Genomic DNA, 14,676 nt, shown 5'->3' on the forward strand with positions numbered 1-14,676 from the left:
ATGTCGATGAATCGACCTGCGAGATATATCGAAGTTTTCTAAAGTAGTAGAAGTACCTAACCTCAAACGTAACACTTTTTTGTTCCCGATTGTTTGTATACAAAGACAATCGGTTGACATTTGCGCTTGATTTCTTTAGTTTGTAGAATGTTCGTCTTATTGGGCGAATTAAATTTTTGGACTTTCGACAATGACGTTAACATTAAGGAAACAGATTTCGGTGCCTTCTGGTAAAATTCATTCCCATATGTGCTTATATATTCCACTTCCCATAATTAACATTCCAGTGAGAAGTACTGCTATCTGTACTTATTTACTTAAATTTTTTACATCCTTCAATTTCTAATGAAAAAAAAAAAAAAAAATGATATTACGGAGCTATACAGTTATTCATTTTTGAAAATTTATTTTCAGCTATCACGATAAAAAAATTGACAATGTTTACGAAGAAAGCAAGAGGTCTTATGCTCAAAAGCGAGGGATGGTCTATGTTCCACAGAATAAAAAAGGAAATAAGATGAAAGACTCGGTCAAATATTTAGAGGTACAATGAAATGAATCATAAAAGTTATTTCACAAATAACATATTTTTCTTTCGCAGGAACAATTAAACGATCATTCTACTATACACTGTCAATGGACCGATTATCACACCATGCAGATTATGCTTAGTTCTGGTTTGTTGGTGTACATACAAGTTAATCTTTGCTCTGGAGATATACAAAAAATTGTATTTGATAAATATTTAGTTGGTAAATTACCAGATCGTTTATCAGATGGTAAGATTTCTTTACCATACTTTTGAAACAAACTATACACTTCATCACACATATATTTAACTCTTTTACTTTTTTACAGTTATTATTACAAAGAATTACTTAATTTGTACTTATAACGATACGCAAGTTACTTTGGTTAGCTTCTTCAAACCAAAAAGAAATATTTTTGATAAGATAAGTAGGTTGGATCCTAAACTGTCAACATTTGATATTTGTGGGCCTAGTGGTCGACGATTGGAGAAAAAGATACAGCATAATAAAACAGAAGATTTGGTGAGTTTTTTTCTATTCAATAATTTTTTGTTTTTTAATGGTGATAACTCATAACAGAGTAATACTTTTTTTTAGATTTTGATATGGTGGAAATCAACTATGAATGAAGTTTATCCATGGAGTCCAACAGTAAAAGAACATGATCGGGCTAATGTCCATCTTTACAGACTTACAGGGTAAGCCAAAATTCAAAATTTGCACTTTTTCTCAATTTTACATTTGTTCTTTGGTAAATTACTTTCATCTATATTTGTTTGATTATCGTCTTCATTTTTAATTTTCCCAATAGTTCCTTCAACTTGTGCTTCTTTTTTCTCTTCATTTTCATTTTGATTTTCATTATCTTTATTCTTCTTTCCAGTAACAACGGAATCTGAATTCAAATATCAAAGATAGATTAGTTACTTCTCATTGGATACTCAATTTTGTTTAAAGCCTATATGACTTTAAATATATAACCTGTGCATATCCCTTTGCATATTCGCTGATGTTTAGCCTTATGAGCAGTCCAAAATTTCTTTTTATACTCAGTAGACCTAGAAAGTTCTTCAGCAGTGCGGCGATCTATTTTCAAGGGTAGTTCCCATGTTCCCTAATGCATTACCACTAACTATACATTCTTTTAAAAATAGATTTATCATACTTTAAGACTTAACTTTAACTTACCTTAAAATTTCCCCAAGGACTACTGTTATTAGATTTTTTAGCGCTAGCAAAAAGACGTCCATTTTTATGAGCTTCAAATTTTGTTGTTGTGCAATGCCTGTCTGGCCATTCAGCATGCCACCTTGGTACTTCCCAATTTTGCAGTCTAGTTGGTTTGAAACCATCTTCAGCCCAGTGCGCATGCCAAAATTGCGACATTATTTTTAAACTGTTATAATTTTTATCAATTCCAAAATACTACTTGCTAACAAGTAACTAATATCAATACTGCAGCCAGATCATTCTTACATCTTGATCAGAAATACAATTGTTGATTTCCATGGATACCATGGAACCATAGAACACCAAGGTAGTATTGACTATAAACATGATTAATTTTTTTCCAGTGCTAAGTTGGAGTTGTTGTGTTACCTTCGAACAGAGTTTGATCCCTTGAGCATAATATTTAATACTAATTATGATAACGTCATTCATTCACTGGAGCAGAAAGTTTCTCGAAAGGTAAACATTTTTTCTATTTGATATTCTTAATATAATTAAGTTTGAATTTCTAAATCGAATTATTTTCAGGGTGAAGTTACAGTGGAATGGAGAACATACGAAGTTTCACAAAATGATAAATTGCAAAGGATAGCAGTGGTTTCTGTACCATTACCAACCCACTCAAGTTGTGTAAGGTTTTCACCTAATCAAGATATGTTATTGTTGTGTTGTATTGATGGTTCTATAACACTCCATGATCACACCAAGGGAACCAACACTAGTATCAAAGCAGCTTTTGTTAGTAATATTTTATAATTCTTTATTTAACGTTTGCTTCCAAATCTAATCATTTCATACTCTTTATTAGATAGCTACTTTGGCTTGTTGGCACAGCGATGGAAACATATTTGCCATTGCTAATGAAAGAGGGCAAGTGCAACACTTTGACATTGCCTTAACTTGTGTTAAAAGTCAAATGTTGAGTGAAGACATATCTCCAGCCAACATCGTTGATTTATCATCTTATTTTAGGTAATAATTTTTAGCGTTAAATTAATTGTTAAAAAATGATGGTTCGTATGGATGTTAAATTTTTGTTTGCCAACAGAACACAACCTGCACTAATAAGACTAGAATGGAGCAAAAAAAGCGAATCCAATTCGTTTATCGATTACTATAACCACGGCGATGCACTTTTCTTGTTGTTATTTGAAAGGTAAAATAATCGCTTTTAAGCTCAGAGCTGAATTTATTCAAACTGCAGACGAATAACTTGATTTTCATTTTAGAGGGCCTGTTGCAATTATTAGAATAGTTGAGGGAGAAAATTTGTCAGGTGACACACTAGTACAAAAATATTTGGCATTATCACAAGTCCAGCAAGCAACTTCTTTACTGCTGGCAATGAACTGGGACTCGAATCCACACATTTGTATGCACTCTTTGAATCAAATCGTAAATCACTTATTCAAACAGCCTCTGACGCCAGAACGTGAAAGTAATACATTTTAAAATCATAAAATAACATTTTTCCAGCACATTCTATTTATTCATTAATTTTGCATAAATGTATATTCTAGATCTCATACAAAATGCTTTGGGAAGTTTTCACGTCCCGGTGAAACCAATGAGTCAATCGGTTGTAGAAGAGTACGGCGATGAAGTTAGAGATTTGACGAGAAGATTTTTTCATCACCTCCTGAGATATAGACTGTTTGAAAAAGCCTTTCGATTGGCTATAGATCTGAACGATCACGATCTGTTCATGGATATCCATTTTTACGCGATCGTGTTGAAGGACACTGAAATGGCAACTGCTGCCAAGGATAAGGCTGAAGAAATAATCAGCAGATGCAATAGCTGCAGTAGCTCACGTAAGTGCTCATTCATTTTAAATAAATCCTCGCAAGCTAGCTTACGATTCTAAATTTCTTATTACAATCTGTACAGATTCAACGTGTTCGCGACCCTCCTGCTCTCTCTGTTCGGATTCAGGAAGTGAAAAGGACGAGTCTTACACGGACGAAACGGAAAGCGAAGAGTCTCCAAAGAAAGAAAAGGTTCACGTCAAACGCTCGTCCAAACACAAGTATTCCAAGAACTCCAATAGCCAAGCTCCACCTCTTCCCATTCTTTACCCTCCGATTTACAATAGCAGTGGCTTCATGTCCACGCCGTTTAACGAAGCTATCGATAAGACTGAAACTAACTTAATGTCCACTTCCTTTAACGTACCTAATTGCAGTATTCCGTCAACCTCCTACAACTGTCCAGTGCCTAATTTTATTCCCGACGCTTATTTAACTTCGGTACCCTACGTCGGTACCAACCCAGGAGCTTTCGCTCCGTTGACGAATCCCACTTACACTCAGTCGATGCGTAGTTACGACAATCTTATATCACCCTTCCGAAGTCTAGCCGTAACTAATCAATTAACCCCGAGCGTAGCTCAATCGTCTCTCAACAGCATGTCGTTAGAAAACATAACGAACTCCTATCAAATAGGGAATTTCCTACCGCCTACCCTCACGAGTATTCCTTTCGAGCCCAAGTCTATCGAGGTTCCGGCGAGTTTAACGCAGTCTTCCATCGACAACACGAGCAGCAACGTTATGTCGACGTCGTTTAGCAATCTTTTATCCAATCCAGACTCTACCTCGCAAACCGATACCTACGTCGGTGCGGAGATCGACGGTAGCGATGCCAAAATCGCTGGGCTAACTGTACTCGACACTCCGAAAACCAATTCCGTCCAAGCCGAGGACTCGGTGATAACGGTGAAACCGGTCGCGTGCAGTGAACCGCCTCCGCTATCGGTTTTCAATTCCGGTAGCAATTTGATGTCGACGTCTTTCAACGATCCCGAGGATCCTAACGACGATACCAACTCGAACTCTTGCGACAGCAGTACCATTGGTAATTCGACCTCGAAGCAGAAACATTCCTTGCTGAACATTCCACCACCGCCTCCTTCCATTACCGATTCTTTAGCCAATTACATTCATAATTTGCCAAAGAAAAACTACGCTCTCTCGAGGAGCACACCCGGACTGGCTGATGCGGACAGTCCACTTCTGAAGCTTCAGCATGTCAAGTCTCTGCGCACGGCTCCCAACATGCTGCAGCAGCAGAACTCGGTCTCGAACATTTTGCAAAACCACCACAGAAACAACAATTTTCAATCGACCCGCAAGTACAGACTGGACTACGATCTCGACTACGTGCCGTTTCACAATAGTTGCGATAATCTAAGCACTCTACATTCCAACATCAATCACATGAAGTCCAACAGCTACAGCATTCCGCCGAAATCGTACGAGAGTAAACCTTTTAAGTTGACGTTTTCGCAAAGTAGTACAAACGTAAGCGCGGGCAGGGAACATAGATTGTCATCTAACGTGCCACCCTTGCCTGTCATAAACAATTCCTGTACAAATGATAAATCCTCCGCATCGTCCACGACACCTGCGGATGTGCAGGCATCGCCGGTTGCGGAAAAGCCGAAAGTCAAGTTTTCTGACACTGTCACGCACATTTTGGTACCGACTAATACGGTTAGTAGATTGTCTTTCGTTCCTTTTTAAATTATACCTCGAATAGATGTGTTTACGAATGGATCGTTGTAGGGATCGACGTATCCACGACCTATTCAGAAAAGAACAGTCGCCCAGATGCACCCCATGGATCCGAAACGAGAACTGGCCGAAAGTTTGCCGCTTTGTCTGGGAAACGACGATTATCTCAAAGATTTCCAGCCCTTGCCTAGTGAGTATTCCTTATTTCTATACGATCCACGGTGTGAACGGTTTTCTGAATAACGTTGCGATTTTTCAGAAGAAGAATGTGATAAAGCAAAAGAATCTCTGAAAACCGAGGAAACTGCCAAAATCAAAGTTGTTCACTTTGGTCTTCTATAGTATTCAGCAATATTGGTGCGAGAAATCAAATGGACTCTGTTAAACAGAGTTTTTGTTATATAATAGAAAAGTATTATGGATGCAATTTTGACATATTTTTTATACAGCAGCTATTCTGTAAATATATAATTTTATATACTTTTATATGAGACATAAATAAAATTTTATATTGTATTAAACTTAAAAATATTTATTCGATAGTTACAACAAAAAAGAACAACCTATTTCTTAGACTTATTGTCCTTAGATTTTTGTATGTCCTCCAGTTCTTGCTTCAAATCCAGCAACTGTTTGTCCGGTATATATCTGTAATTTTCCTTTTCTTGCGAATACTCTTCAATGTCTAGGATCACACCTTCTGGTAGAGCGGCTTCTAATACCCTTATAAATATCGGCAATCTGATGGAAGGCACGTTAGATATCATCAAATCTCTCTCGTACATTCTCAGCAGATATTGAGCATCCACAACCGTCGACTTGTGTTTGTACCTTGTGACTTTTGTCTCTCTCGCAGGCATGGGATAGCTGAAAGGCATTTGAAAGTATTTAATACTATTCTTTGTGCTCATTATTCGAGTTTCATGTCGTATACCTGTCTTCCATATCAAAGTCCATAGCTTCTGCTACTTTGTGAATCCAGCTCTGATAGCTTTCCAAAATTGGAAAGTCGTGACTTCTGATTCTCACGACTAACGGAGGATAAAGAGGATATTTCGGTTTCAAAGCCTGCAAAATACAGCTATTAATTCGCTTGTAAAGCGACAAGAGCAAAATACACTAGTAAATTCGAATCCTAACCTCCAAATAATCCGGTTCGTAAATTTTACTGTAAGACATCGAAGGCACATTGTTTAACAGGTTTGCTCGAGGGATACTCTTCAACGCTGTCAACTGCAATAAACAAATCGTTGAAGTTATCGTGTATCAATTATACTTATGCAGAGACCTGCGTTTGTTTACAACAACAAACGCGACGTAAGGTTAGAATATCCGTTCACGTGTTGTCGAAAGTTGACAATCTTACCCTTCTGAAGAGGTGCGATGCCATGTTTGCTTTGGATTGTTAAACGAATCTATTAATTGTTAATAAATAAACATTCTAGATTGTTGAAGGCCAAAGGAACACCGCCTCAACCGAACGATGTGCCGTAGTAGAAGCCACTGCATATCATGTTAGCCGCTGATGACACGACCTCTTTCGGAGAAGTTGAACAAAAACTATATATTTTAAAATTTTTTTTTAATTAAATTTATGTAACTATTGAAGGTGGAAAAACCAAATAATAAAAGTCGATTAAACTCTTCACTGGAATAAATAATGATAAAAAATTAGCAAACAATTTATGTTTGAACTATCGCGTGATAAGATAATAATTAATTAATACGAAAATCCAAGCTTAAGCTTTTTTACTCAATCGGTGAAATAATAAGTAAATAACGATAACAGTGGTAAAATATTATACGAAGCAATAACGTTTGACGAAAGACACGATTTAGTCTGATGCCGCAATTTTTATCGGCCCAGTCATTCGTACCGAAGCGCCCGAATAGGAAGTAGCTATATATTTGTTTAGCTGAAAGTATTTATCATTTTAAAAAATCGCAATATGTTCGACTTACGTATCGTTTTGAGCGTAATTATAGTGTTATTTGCAATACATGAGATTTCGTGTGATGAGGTAAGATTTTTTTTTAAAATAACTTTTTTTTTTTGTTAAATATAATGGTTAACTTTGGGCACAGAGTGTAACGATTCCTTATAAAGGAAAGAACTACGAATTCAACGTGAAAGCTCTGAATCGTAAAATTTTTTACAATGTTCCCATTTGGACGATCGAATCAACTGAAAGCGAAGATTTGATGTACACTTACGAGGTAAAAAAGTATATTTAGTGTCTAAATACATGATGTGGAATTACATTTTTTTATTTCTAAGGGCGTCTCGAAAATAAACGGCGTTTTGCACGAGGACGAGACGATGAAGGCCATTTTGATTGAAAAAAATAATTGCACGTCGAACTGCTGGGTAAAAATATGATACATTCCATTTTTAGCAATAATTTTGAATAGTGTTCGATAAATTTCAATTTATTTGTATAGGAAGGAGTATTCGGTTTAGGGACTTTGAGAAACGTAATCAGTGACAAGCCCGAAGCAGAACTTCTGAGCAAAAATCCAGAATTCGATATTTCCGGGGTTTATAAAATGCGTAATTATACCTTTCTGTTTTATTGTTTATTATTAATGCAATAACTATAATTTTTTCTAGATGCTTTGAAAAACAGCGTCTCTAGAAATGTGAAAAAATCGAGGTCCAAAGTTGCCAGAAGTAATAATGACGCATTTTATCCGAAGTTATTGATCGTGATCGACAACGCGCTTTTCAAGTCAGTTCATACAATCAACGATTTTTTCAATAAAATTCGATTTTTTAAATAACATTCCGATACCTTATAGAAAACTCGACAACGACGTCGAATACGCCACGAAGTATCTGAGCATTTTCTGGTCCGCCGTTGATTTGCAATACCGGAACATTACTCAACCGCAAATCGAAGTGAGAATCACTGGATTGATAATAGCTAAGGTAAAACAGACGCGGAAAGTATGTAGAGAATTTCATAATATCGTTATGAAATCTCTGGCGTCTCTCTCTCTCTCTCTACTGTTTGCATTGGATGAATTTAGTGTCTGTTGCAAAATCGATAAAATCGTCTGAACCAACATTAGAATTTAACAATTAAAATCAAACAAGTGTGTTTATTTTATTTTTGATGTGTAGAATGATAAGGCTCTGCACTACGTCAGCGCGAATTCGCCCGACGGAAATAGCGTCAATATAGATGAAGTTTTGTACGGATCTAGAAATGAAAAAGCTTTCATCGACAGTACCAATATTACCGATTACGACGCTGTCGTTACTATGACCGGGTAAACCTACCGCTTTTTGAATTTATTCAAATTTTATAGTTCGATTCATTGATGCGATATGTTTTAGATTGAGCGGATATGCCGAAGTTGGTCCGAACAAAGTTCGTGTTGGAAGTAGCGGTAATTATTATTTAAGTAAAATAGTAAGCTTTATCCGTAAATATACATTTTTCAAATGTAAAATCACAGGAGTGTCATGGAACGCATCCATATGCATGGACGACTATTACTTCTCGGTCACCACCGACGACGGCTCTTTCAGCGGCATACACAGCGCCATCCACGAACTTGGTCACTTGTGAGTAAAATATTTTACACAACTAATACACTCATTTTACTAAAAATTGTTTATTTTTTTAGACTTGGTCTAGATCACGACGCGGTTCCGGGAAACGCCTTCGAGTGCTTCCCAACGAGTCGTAAACAGCTGACTGTGATGTGGCCGAGGTACGAGAATCGAGAAGTTGAAATTTGGTCGGAGTGCAGCGTCAGAGCTTTGAAGATATTCTCGGAGTGAGTTTTGTGTAATCTTATAGGAATTAAAGTTTTTCAGCTGCGCTATAAGTCGAGTTTGAATTTCAGGGACGAGAATCTATTCAGCTGCTGTGTCACTGATCCTCACCAATAAATTAATCAATAAATGATAATTATACAACAATAACCTGGCTTTTTATTTATATCGAAAATAAAACTCTTTCACCAGAATTATTCAAAGCTGACCCTCCTGATGGGACATCTCCAAAGTGAGTCTCAGCACCGACAGATACGAGACCGATGTCTTCAGCAACTGAACGATGGTGTTTCTCGTGACGCAGAAAAACTTTCCAGCGGTTATGTGCAGAGGTATTTTCGCTCTCATCATGACGAAAACTATGTCCTTCTTGACACTCGAGTCCATGTCGTACCAGGAGCTCGAGTAGACAGCTTGGACTATGCTCTCGCTTTGGGTCACGAGGTAGTCACTCGCGTAGCCATAGATAAGGGTCTCGGTCACCATGAAGCTTATGCTGTTTGTGCTGATCAACATGGTCACGTGGTCGTTCCTCATTATGGCTACCAGGATACTACACCCTGGGAAACGAAGTGATCGTTGGTTCATTGTATAATAATATCAAAAATATATTCTCACCACTCATGCAAATCAGTACGATGCTGATCATCAGCTGGACCAAAATCGTGTTGTTGAACCCGGACTCCAGGTTTTCTCCAAGTTTGACCAGCTCCTTGTGCCTAGCGATCAGCGCGTTGACCTTCACCCTATCGTGGACAGCAGTGACCCCGAAATCCTTGGTCCCCAATCGCTCCCACTTGATCTTCAGAATCTCGAACTGGGCACAAAGGTGGAACACCAGACCGAAGAAGAAGCAATCGGTACAGGCGCCACTGGTGCAGCAGTACATGCACTGGATGTACTGTATGGCCATGATGATGGGATAGTACTTGGCCAGGGTGTCCTGGGACAGGTAAGACGTCTGGCAGATGAACTGGTAGTTGTAAGATTCACCTGGTCCCAACTGACGCTTGGCCAGTATGTTGATCAGAATCGAGCGACACATGAAGAGCGTCGTGCCGACGTAGCCGCAGAGGTTGTAGATGTGGAACTGGTACTTGTAGATCTTCAACGGGGATTTATTGTTCGATTTTTCCTTGGGATTATTGATAAAACTCTCGTGTCTTACCTTGACGTGTTCCCTCATAATTCGAAGAAAATGTTCATCCTTCGTGTTGCTCCAGTCGTCCAGGTAACATCTCAAATTCTCTCTGATCGCATCTTTGTGCAAGTGTAAGTAGGTGTGTTTCGCGAAAGTGAGAAACGCCGCCGATGAGAAGAAAAATACGTCCACCATATCCGAGACCTTGCCATTGTTCAGCAGTATTTCCGTGAAGGTGTGCAGCAGAAAGGTTACCTATATGAGGGTGTTCTCATTCTCCATCCAGATCGCCACAAGCAAAAAAAAAAAAAAATTGAAAATTGGGTCACCTGGACTACGGCCGCGACGATGTAACGCAGAATTTGGGAGAAGCTCTTCTCCTCCAGAGGCCAAACGCCGATGGCCCATAAAAAAGCGCGATAAACCGCGAAAGCTTCATCTACCTCAGATTTCCCGCCCATGACGGAGAAACTTTAAGCTACTTTCTCGCCGAGTAGAAAAGTCTTCGGAGTTAAGTTTTCGCTTCATTGTTATACCAGAGACTGAAGAAACGGCTATAGTATAATACAGTATAGCGAAAAATGCTCAGCTTTTGAATATTCTATCCCCGATATAAATAGTAAATCTAATGGTCGTCATTTTTCCGCAGGTATTACTTAGTCATTCGAGCTTTCCCGAAGCTCTAGGCTGCTTTTTACATTTTCTAGCGCGATGTCATTATGCTGGATGACGTAATGTGGGGTTTAGGATGAAAGAAATATTAGCGCAGTGGTGTATGATTCAGGAGACATTATGTTAATGCAAATTTGTCGGATATTGTTTCTATTTCCGTATGTGCATCGAGAGGAATATTTGATGGAATTAAGGGTTGAGATGTCGTGGAACTGATGAAGAATGAAGATGTAAAGAGCGTCGTTCTAGGAAGAGTTGTATATTATTTAACTAATTTGTTTCTTCTTACTGACGAATACGTATTACGTTTATTCTTGAGTTTTATCGTAGCGTTTGCGTAGTTTGCGCGCAGTGGCAGTCGTGAGAGGTAATGTATGTGGTATTAGTACACTATTTTTTAACAAATTAAAACCGTCGATTCTGAATGTGAGTTAGTTTTAATCGGCTTCAATTGTGGATATTTATGTGAAACGGAAATTTTTTGAATGTTTGGCTTACGCACTGCTGGATTTCAAACATATAGTGTTATACTGAAATTAGTGATCCTTTTTCGAGAAATCGTATCATTCAAGTGAATGAATAAAAAGGTTGATTTGTTAAAAACTTTATTTTTATTTTTTCATATGTATACCTACCTAAATATAATAATGCCTCATTGTTATACTTCTGCGACATTTAGTACTCAAGAAGACACATATAGAAACATCTACAGATATAATATTGAAGACGATAATTTAAAATCGTCGAGTGGAAAAATAGATTTAAACATGTAGCTTTAAAAATAATTTAATAAAAAATTGTTAAAAATGTTTGATTCAAGGTGCAGACGTCTATTTATCGCTCTCAATGCTCCTTGCGCCGCTGAGACAACTTATGCAAAATATCGCTTTTGCTTATGGCTTCATGAGATTTTGCAATTATCACCAATCAGCTAAGAAAATGTGTCACCTTATGAAAATAAAAGTTAATGCGGTACATGTGATACGGTAATACGTACTCAAGTAAGTTGATTTCATGGTTGTTGTATTATCGTTATGTATAATAGTAGTTTTATATAAGACACATTGTTTGGTACACATTGAAATCATCATCACCTGCAGCTCCGACCTCAACCTTCTCTCAACTCCTCGACTGAACTGGGAGCTTCATCGCATCATCAATCGATACACCTCCACAAAAAAAAATCATCAACGCCTCCTTACATATTACACACTTCCATATGCAACCAAAGGGGTAAGAAAAACTACCAGCTACACAGCAGCGAGCTAAAAATGTATCGCATCTCTCTCGTCTCTTATGCGCATTCGTAATGGCCTCGGCACCGATAATAACCACATTAGACTTGCTCGACGTAAGTAAAGGGTGCACCCAATGCACGTACACAGGATAAATAAGATATATGTCGCGCGTTTACGCCCAGAAAAGTATCGGCTTCTTTTTTGTTGTTTGTTGTCAGAGTAGTCAAAAATAATCGGCAGAATAATACGTCATAAGCTGCAAACAAAAAATATTCTCTGTTAGAAAATTGTTAATCAGATTAAAAGTGTAAAATATTCGAGCATTGCACAGATCTTTTCGTTGATTTTGTTTTAAAAAGTGGATAGAGACTTACTGCTTCGATGCAACGCCAGTAAAAGAAATGGATTATACTTCCCACCTATTTGTACTTTTAACTTGAGATTTTCCTTTGAATAACACTTCGTCCCTGGTATAGGATAATTTTGCTGCAAGTTCTCCACTAAAATCAGTATTCCAAAACCCAGCCTTACATTCCCAAACCTCGCAACAACCTGCATCACCTAATCCTCCGACTCGATCGCTCGCAACTCATCCACTGCACTGACGCATCCTCTGAAGCTCCATCAGCAATCGATACACCTCAGACAAAAAAATCGTCTACGCCTTCCACTACAATATAAAACTACCCACTGCACTCTGTAAGCTAAAAATGTTCGCCATAATGCACTGCATCTCTTCGTCTCTTATGCGCATTCGTAATAGCTCAGCTCAGATATAGCCGACGTAACTAAAGGGTGCACCCAATGCACGTAGACAGGATAAATAAGATATGTCGCGCGTCTACGCCCAGAAAAGTATCGGCTGCGTCTTTATGAATTGTTGAGTAGCGAGAGCGAAAGCTTCGCGCGGTAGTTTGTGTTTCTCTTTCGTTGCTTGTTATATCATACCAGAGGAAATGTCACGGGTATTACAGTCGGATAGTTCGTCCAGGGAAGGAAAACACGTCTGGAGCAAAGATGCGAAATTCGCGTTGATGTTGAACAAGTTCATTGTGTGGCCGTTGGGACTTTGGCCGCTTGAGTGCGATGATGCGTTTTCGCGATTTCGGAATTTTTACGCTGTCGTGTCGCAGGTGATACTTTTCTTTTGTTGAGGATATTCGTAAAATTGTTTTTTTAATAAATACAAAAATTTTCTGTTAACGCATCAGGTATGGATGATAGGCACTCAAGCGACGGCTGCATACCTGGGATGCGGGGACGTAGCCGATACCGTCGACTTTGTCATGATGACAGCGTGTGCCTTGATGGCCCTGTCGAAAATCGTGACGATCCGTCTGCACATGAGCAAAGTCCACACGGTCTTCGTCTCTGCTCTGGACGACTGGCTCGCCGTCGACGTCGACAAATCTCGCGACGTCCTAATCCCGTTCGCCAAAACCGGCAGATTCGTGTTTTACTTGCAGATGGTCTCGGCCTACATGTCCAATACCCTGATCATCATCGGGGCGCTGCCTTTTCTCATACCGCCTGCGGCTAATGGAACTTGGTAATAGAAGCAAATATTTTTTTAATAACTATATAGCGCTTATTGAATATCTACTCAGGGCCAACGTATCGGAGACGTTGCAGTCGAGGCAACTGCCCATGAGAACCGGTTGCATGTTCGCCGGCTACCGGGACGAGATTTACGGATCGTTGTATGTCTACGAGAGCGTCATGATCATGATCACTGCTCACGGCAACGTAGGCTGCGATGTGCTATTTTTCATCCTCGCCATGCATCTGTGCGGTCAGATCGAGTTGCTGAAGACTGACGTGTTGAAGATCGGTGAAGACGAGAAGGTACCGGGAGAATGGAAGAACAAGATCGTCGAGTGTGTTCACAGACACATTAGGTTGCTAGGTATGGCTAAGGCTCTGAATAAGGTCGTATCCGGAGTGCTGGTCATTCAACTCTTGCTCAACGCTGGATTGAACCTGATGCTCGGTTAGTGTGAAAGTTCATGAAAATCAAATAAATCGGTATACCGTAATTTAAAAAATTTTATCAGGTATTCGCATGCTGATCGAGATCAAGAGGGGCTCGATATTCAACGCCGTGAGGCCGATGATAGGCTTCAATGTGTTGATGCTGCAGCTGTATCTGTTGAGCTACGCGAGCGATCGTCTCTCCAGTCAGGCCGAATCGATCCTCGACGCCGTTTACGACAGTTACTGGTATAAGTTACCGGCGAAACTACGGAGGGATCTCTATTTCGTGACTATGAGGGCCAACAAGCCGATATACTTCATGGCTGGACACTTTTACGCTATGAACATTGAAAATTTTATGAATATTCTGAAAGCTTCGTTCTCCTACTTTTCCATTTTACGGATTATGTTCCAGGCATAGATCGATCGGTTTGGAAAATGCTAATGTACTTTTTATTCTTTTGTAAATAAACATAGTATTTTGATCGACATGCATAACGTTAAATTTGACGATACGAAAGGGCGCGAGTTCAAGGCCGCACGAAAAAATCGATCGACCAAAAACTCCACAGTTCCTATAATGGAACACTCT

The 14,676-nt window shown here is 38.9% G+C and overlaps 6 protein-coding genes across 9 annotated transcripts; 3 read left to right on the plus strand and 3 right to left on the minus strand.

The window, feature by feature from the left end:
- Nucleotides 1-39: 39 nt before the first annotated feature.
- Nucleotides 40-5,804, plus strand: LOC100123152 (WD repeat-containing and planar cell polarity effector protein fritz). 2 transcript variants are annotated; one of them, XM_031930840.2, is made up of 14 exons: nt 40-230; nt 415-544; nt 602-779; nt 859-1,052; nt 1,128-1,228; nt 2,105-2,219; nt 2,289-2,498; nt 2,569-2,732; nt 2,809-2,916; nt 2,990-3,198; nt 3,281-3,574; nt 3,651-5,254; nt 5,327-5,465; nt 5,538-5,804. In XM_031930840.2, exons 1-14 carry the CDS (start codon nt 148-150, stop codon nt 5,615-5,617), a joined length of 3,609 nt encoding a protein of 1,202 aa, XP_031786700.1. In that variant the 5' UTR covers nt 40-147; the 3' UTR covers nt 5,618-5,804. The 2 variants fall into 2 exon arrangements, with proteins under 2 accessions (XP_031786700.1, XP_008214857.1); XM_008216635.3 differs by having other exon boundaries at nt 5,535-5,789.
- On the minus strand, nt 815-2,051 carry LOC103317749 (protein Flattop-like). Of its 2 annotated transcripts, none has more exons than XM_008216633.4 (3): nt 1,719-2,051; nt 1,512-1,644; nt 815-1,425 (listed from the first exon to the last, which is right to left on the minus strand). In XM_008216633.4, exons 1-3 carry the CDS (start codon nt 1,914-1,916, stop codon nt 1,241-1,243), a joined length of 516 nt encoding a protein of 171 aa, XP_008214855.1. In that variant the 5' UTR covers nt 1,917-2,051; the 3' UTR covers nt 815-1,240. The 2 variants fall into 2 exon arrangements, with proteins under 2 accessions (XP_008214855.1, XP_008214856.1); XM_008216634.3 differs by having other exon boundaries at nt 1,512-1,616; nt 1,719-2,045.
- On the minus strand, nt 5,787-6,812 carry LOC100123145 (probable 28S ribosomal protein S10, mitochondrial). Its single transcript, XM_001606704.6, has 4 exons — nt 6,642-6,812; nt 6,416-6,508; nt 6,210-6,343; nt 5,787-6,142 (listed from the first exon to the last, which is right to left on the minus strand). Exons 1-4 carry the CDS (start codon nt 6,663-6,665, stop codon nt 5,839-5,841), a joined length of 555 nt encoding a protein of 184 aa, XP_001606754.1. The 5' UTR covers nt 6,666-6,812; the 3' UTR covers nt 5,787-5,838.
- Nucleotides 6,813-7,133: 321 nt separating this feature from the next.
- On the plus strand, nt 7,134-9,209 carry LOC100123135 (venom metalloproteinase 2). Its single transcript, XM_001606696.5, has 11 exons — nt 7,134-7,296; nt 7,361-7,492; nt 7,554-7,643; nt 7,718-7,826; nt 7,887-8,004; nt 8,075-8,204; nt 8,400-8,548; nt 8,616-8,668; nt 8,738-8,846; nt 8,909-9,061; nt 9,131-9,209. The coding sequence occupies exons 1-11, from the start codon at nt 7,225-7,227 to the stop codon at nt 9,174-9,176; spliced, it is 1,161 nt and encodes a 386-aa protein (XP_001606746.2). The 5' UTR covers nt 7,134-7,224; the 3' UTR covers nt 9,177-9,209.
- A 48-nt stretch (nt 9,210-9,257) lies between these two features.
- On the minus strand, nt 9,258-10,661 carry Or61 (odorant receptor 61). Its single transcript, NM_001190573.1, has 4 exons — nt 10,530-10,661; nt 10,228-10,455; nt 9,678-10,164; nt 9,258-9,619 (listed from the first exon to the last, which is right to left on the minus strand). Exons 1-4 carry the CDS (start codon nt 10,659-10,661, stop codon nt 9,258-9,260), a joined length of 1,209 nt encoding a protein of 402 aa, NP_001177502.1.
- A 1,123-nt stretch (nt 10,662-11,784) lies between these two features.
- On the plus strand, nt 11,785-14,573 carry Or60 (odorant receptor 60). Of its 2 annotated transcripts, none has more exons than XM_031930278.1 (4): nt 11,785-11,873; nt 13,322-13,659; nt 13,718-14,100; nt 14,165-14,573. In XM_031930278.1, exons 2-4 carry the CDS (start codon nt 13,328-13,330, stop codon nt 14,503-14,505), a joined length of 1,056 nt encoding a protein of 351 aa, XP_031786138.1. In that variant the 5' UTR covers nt 11,785-11,873; nt 13,322-13,327; the 3' UTR covers nt 14,506-14,573. The 2 variants fall into 2 exon arrangements, with proteins under 2 accessions (XP_031786138.1, NP_001177501.1); NM_001190572.1 differs by lacking the exon at nt 11,785-11,873 and adding an exon at nt 13,067-13,243 and having other exon boundaries at nt 14,165-14,505.
- Nucleotides 14,574-14,676: the final 103 nt, after the last annotated feature.

Source organism: Nasonia vitripennis, chromosome 4 (assembly GCF_009193385.2).
Source record: "Nasonia vitripennis strain AsymCx chromosome 4, Nvit_psr_1.1, whole genome shotgun sequence".
In the NCBI taxonomy this organism is placed as follows: Eukaryota; Metazoa; Arthropoda; class Insecta; order Hymenoptera; family Pteromalidae; genus Nasonia; species Nasonia vitripennis.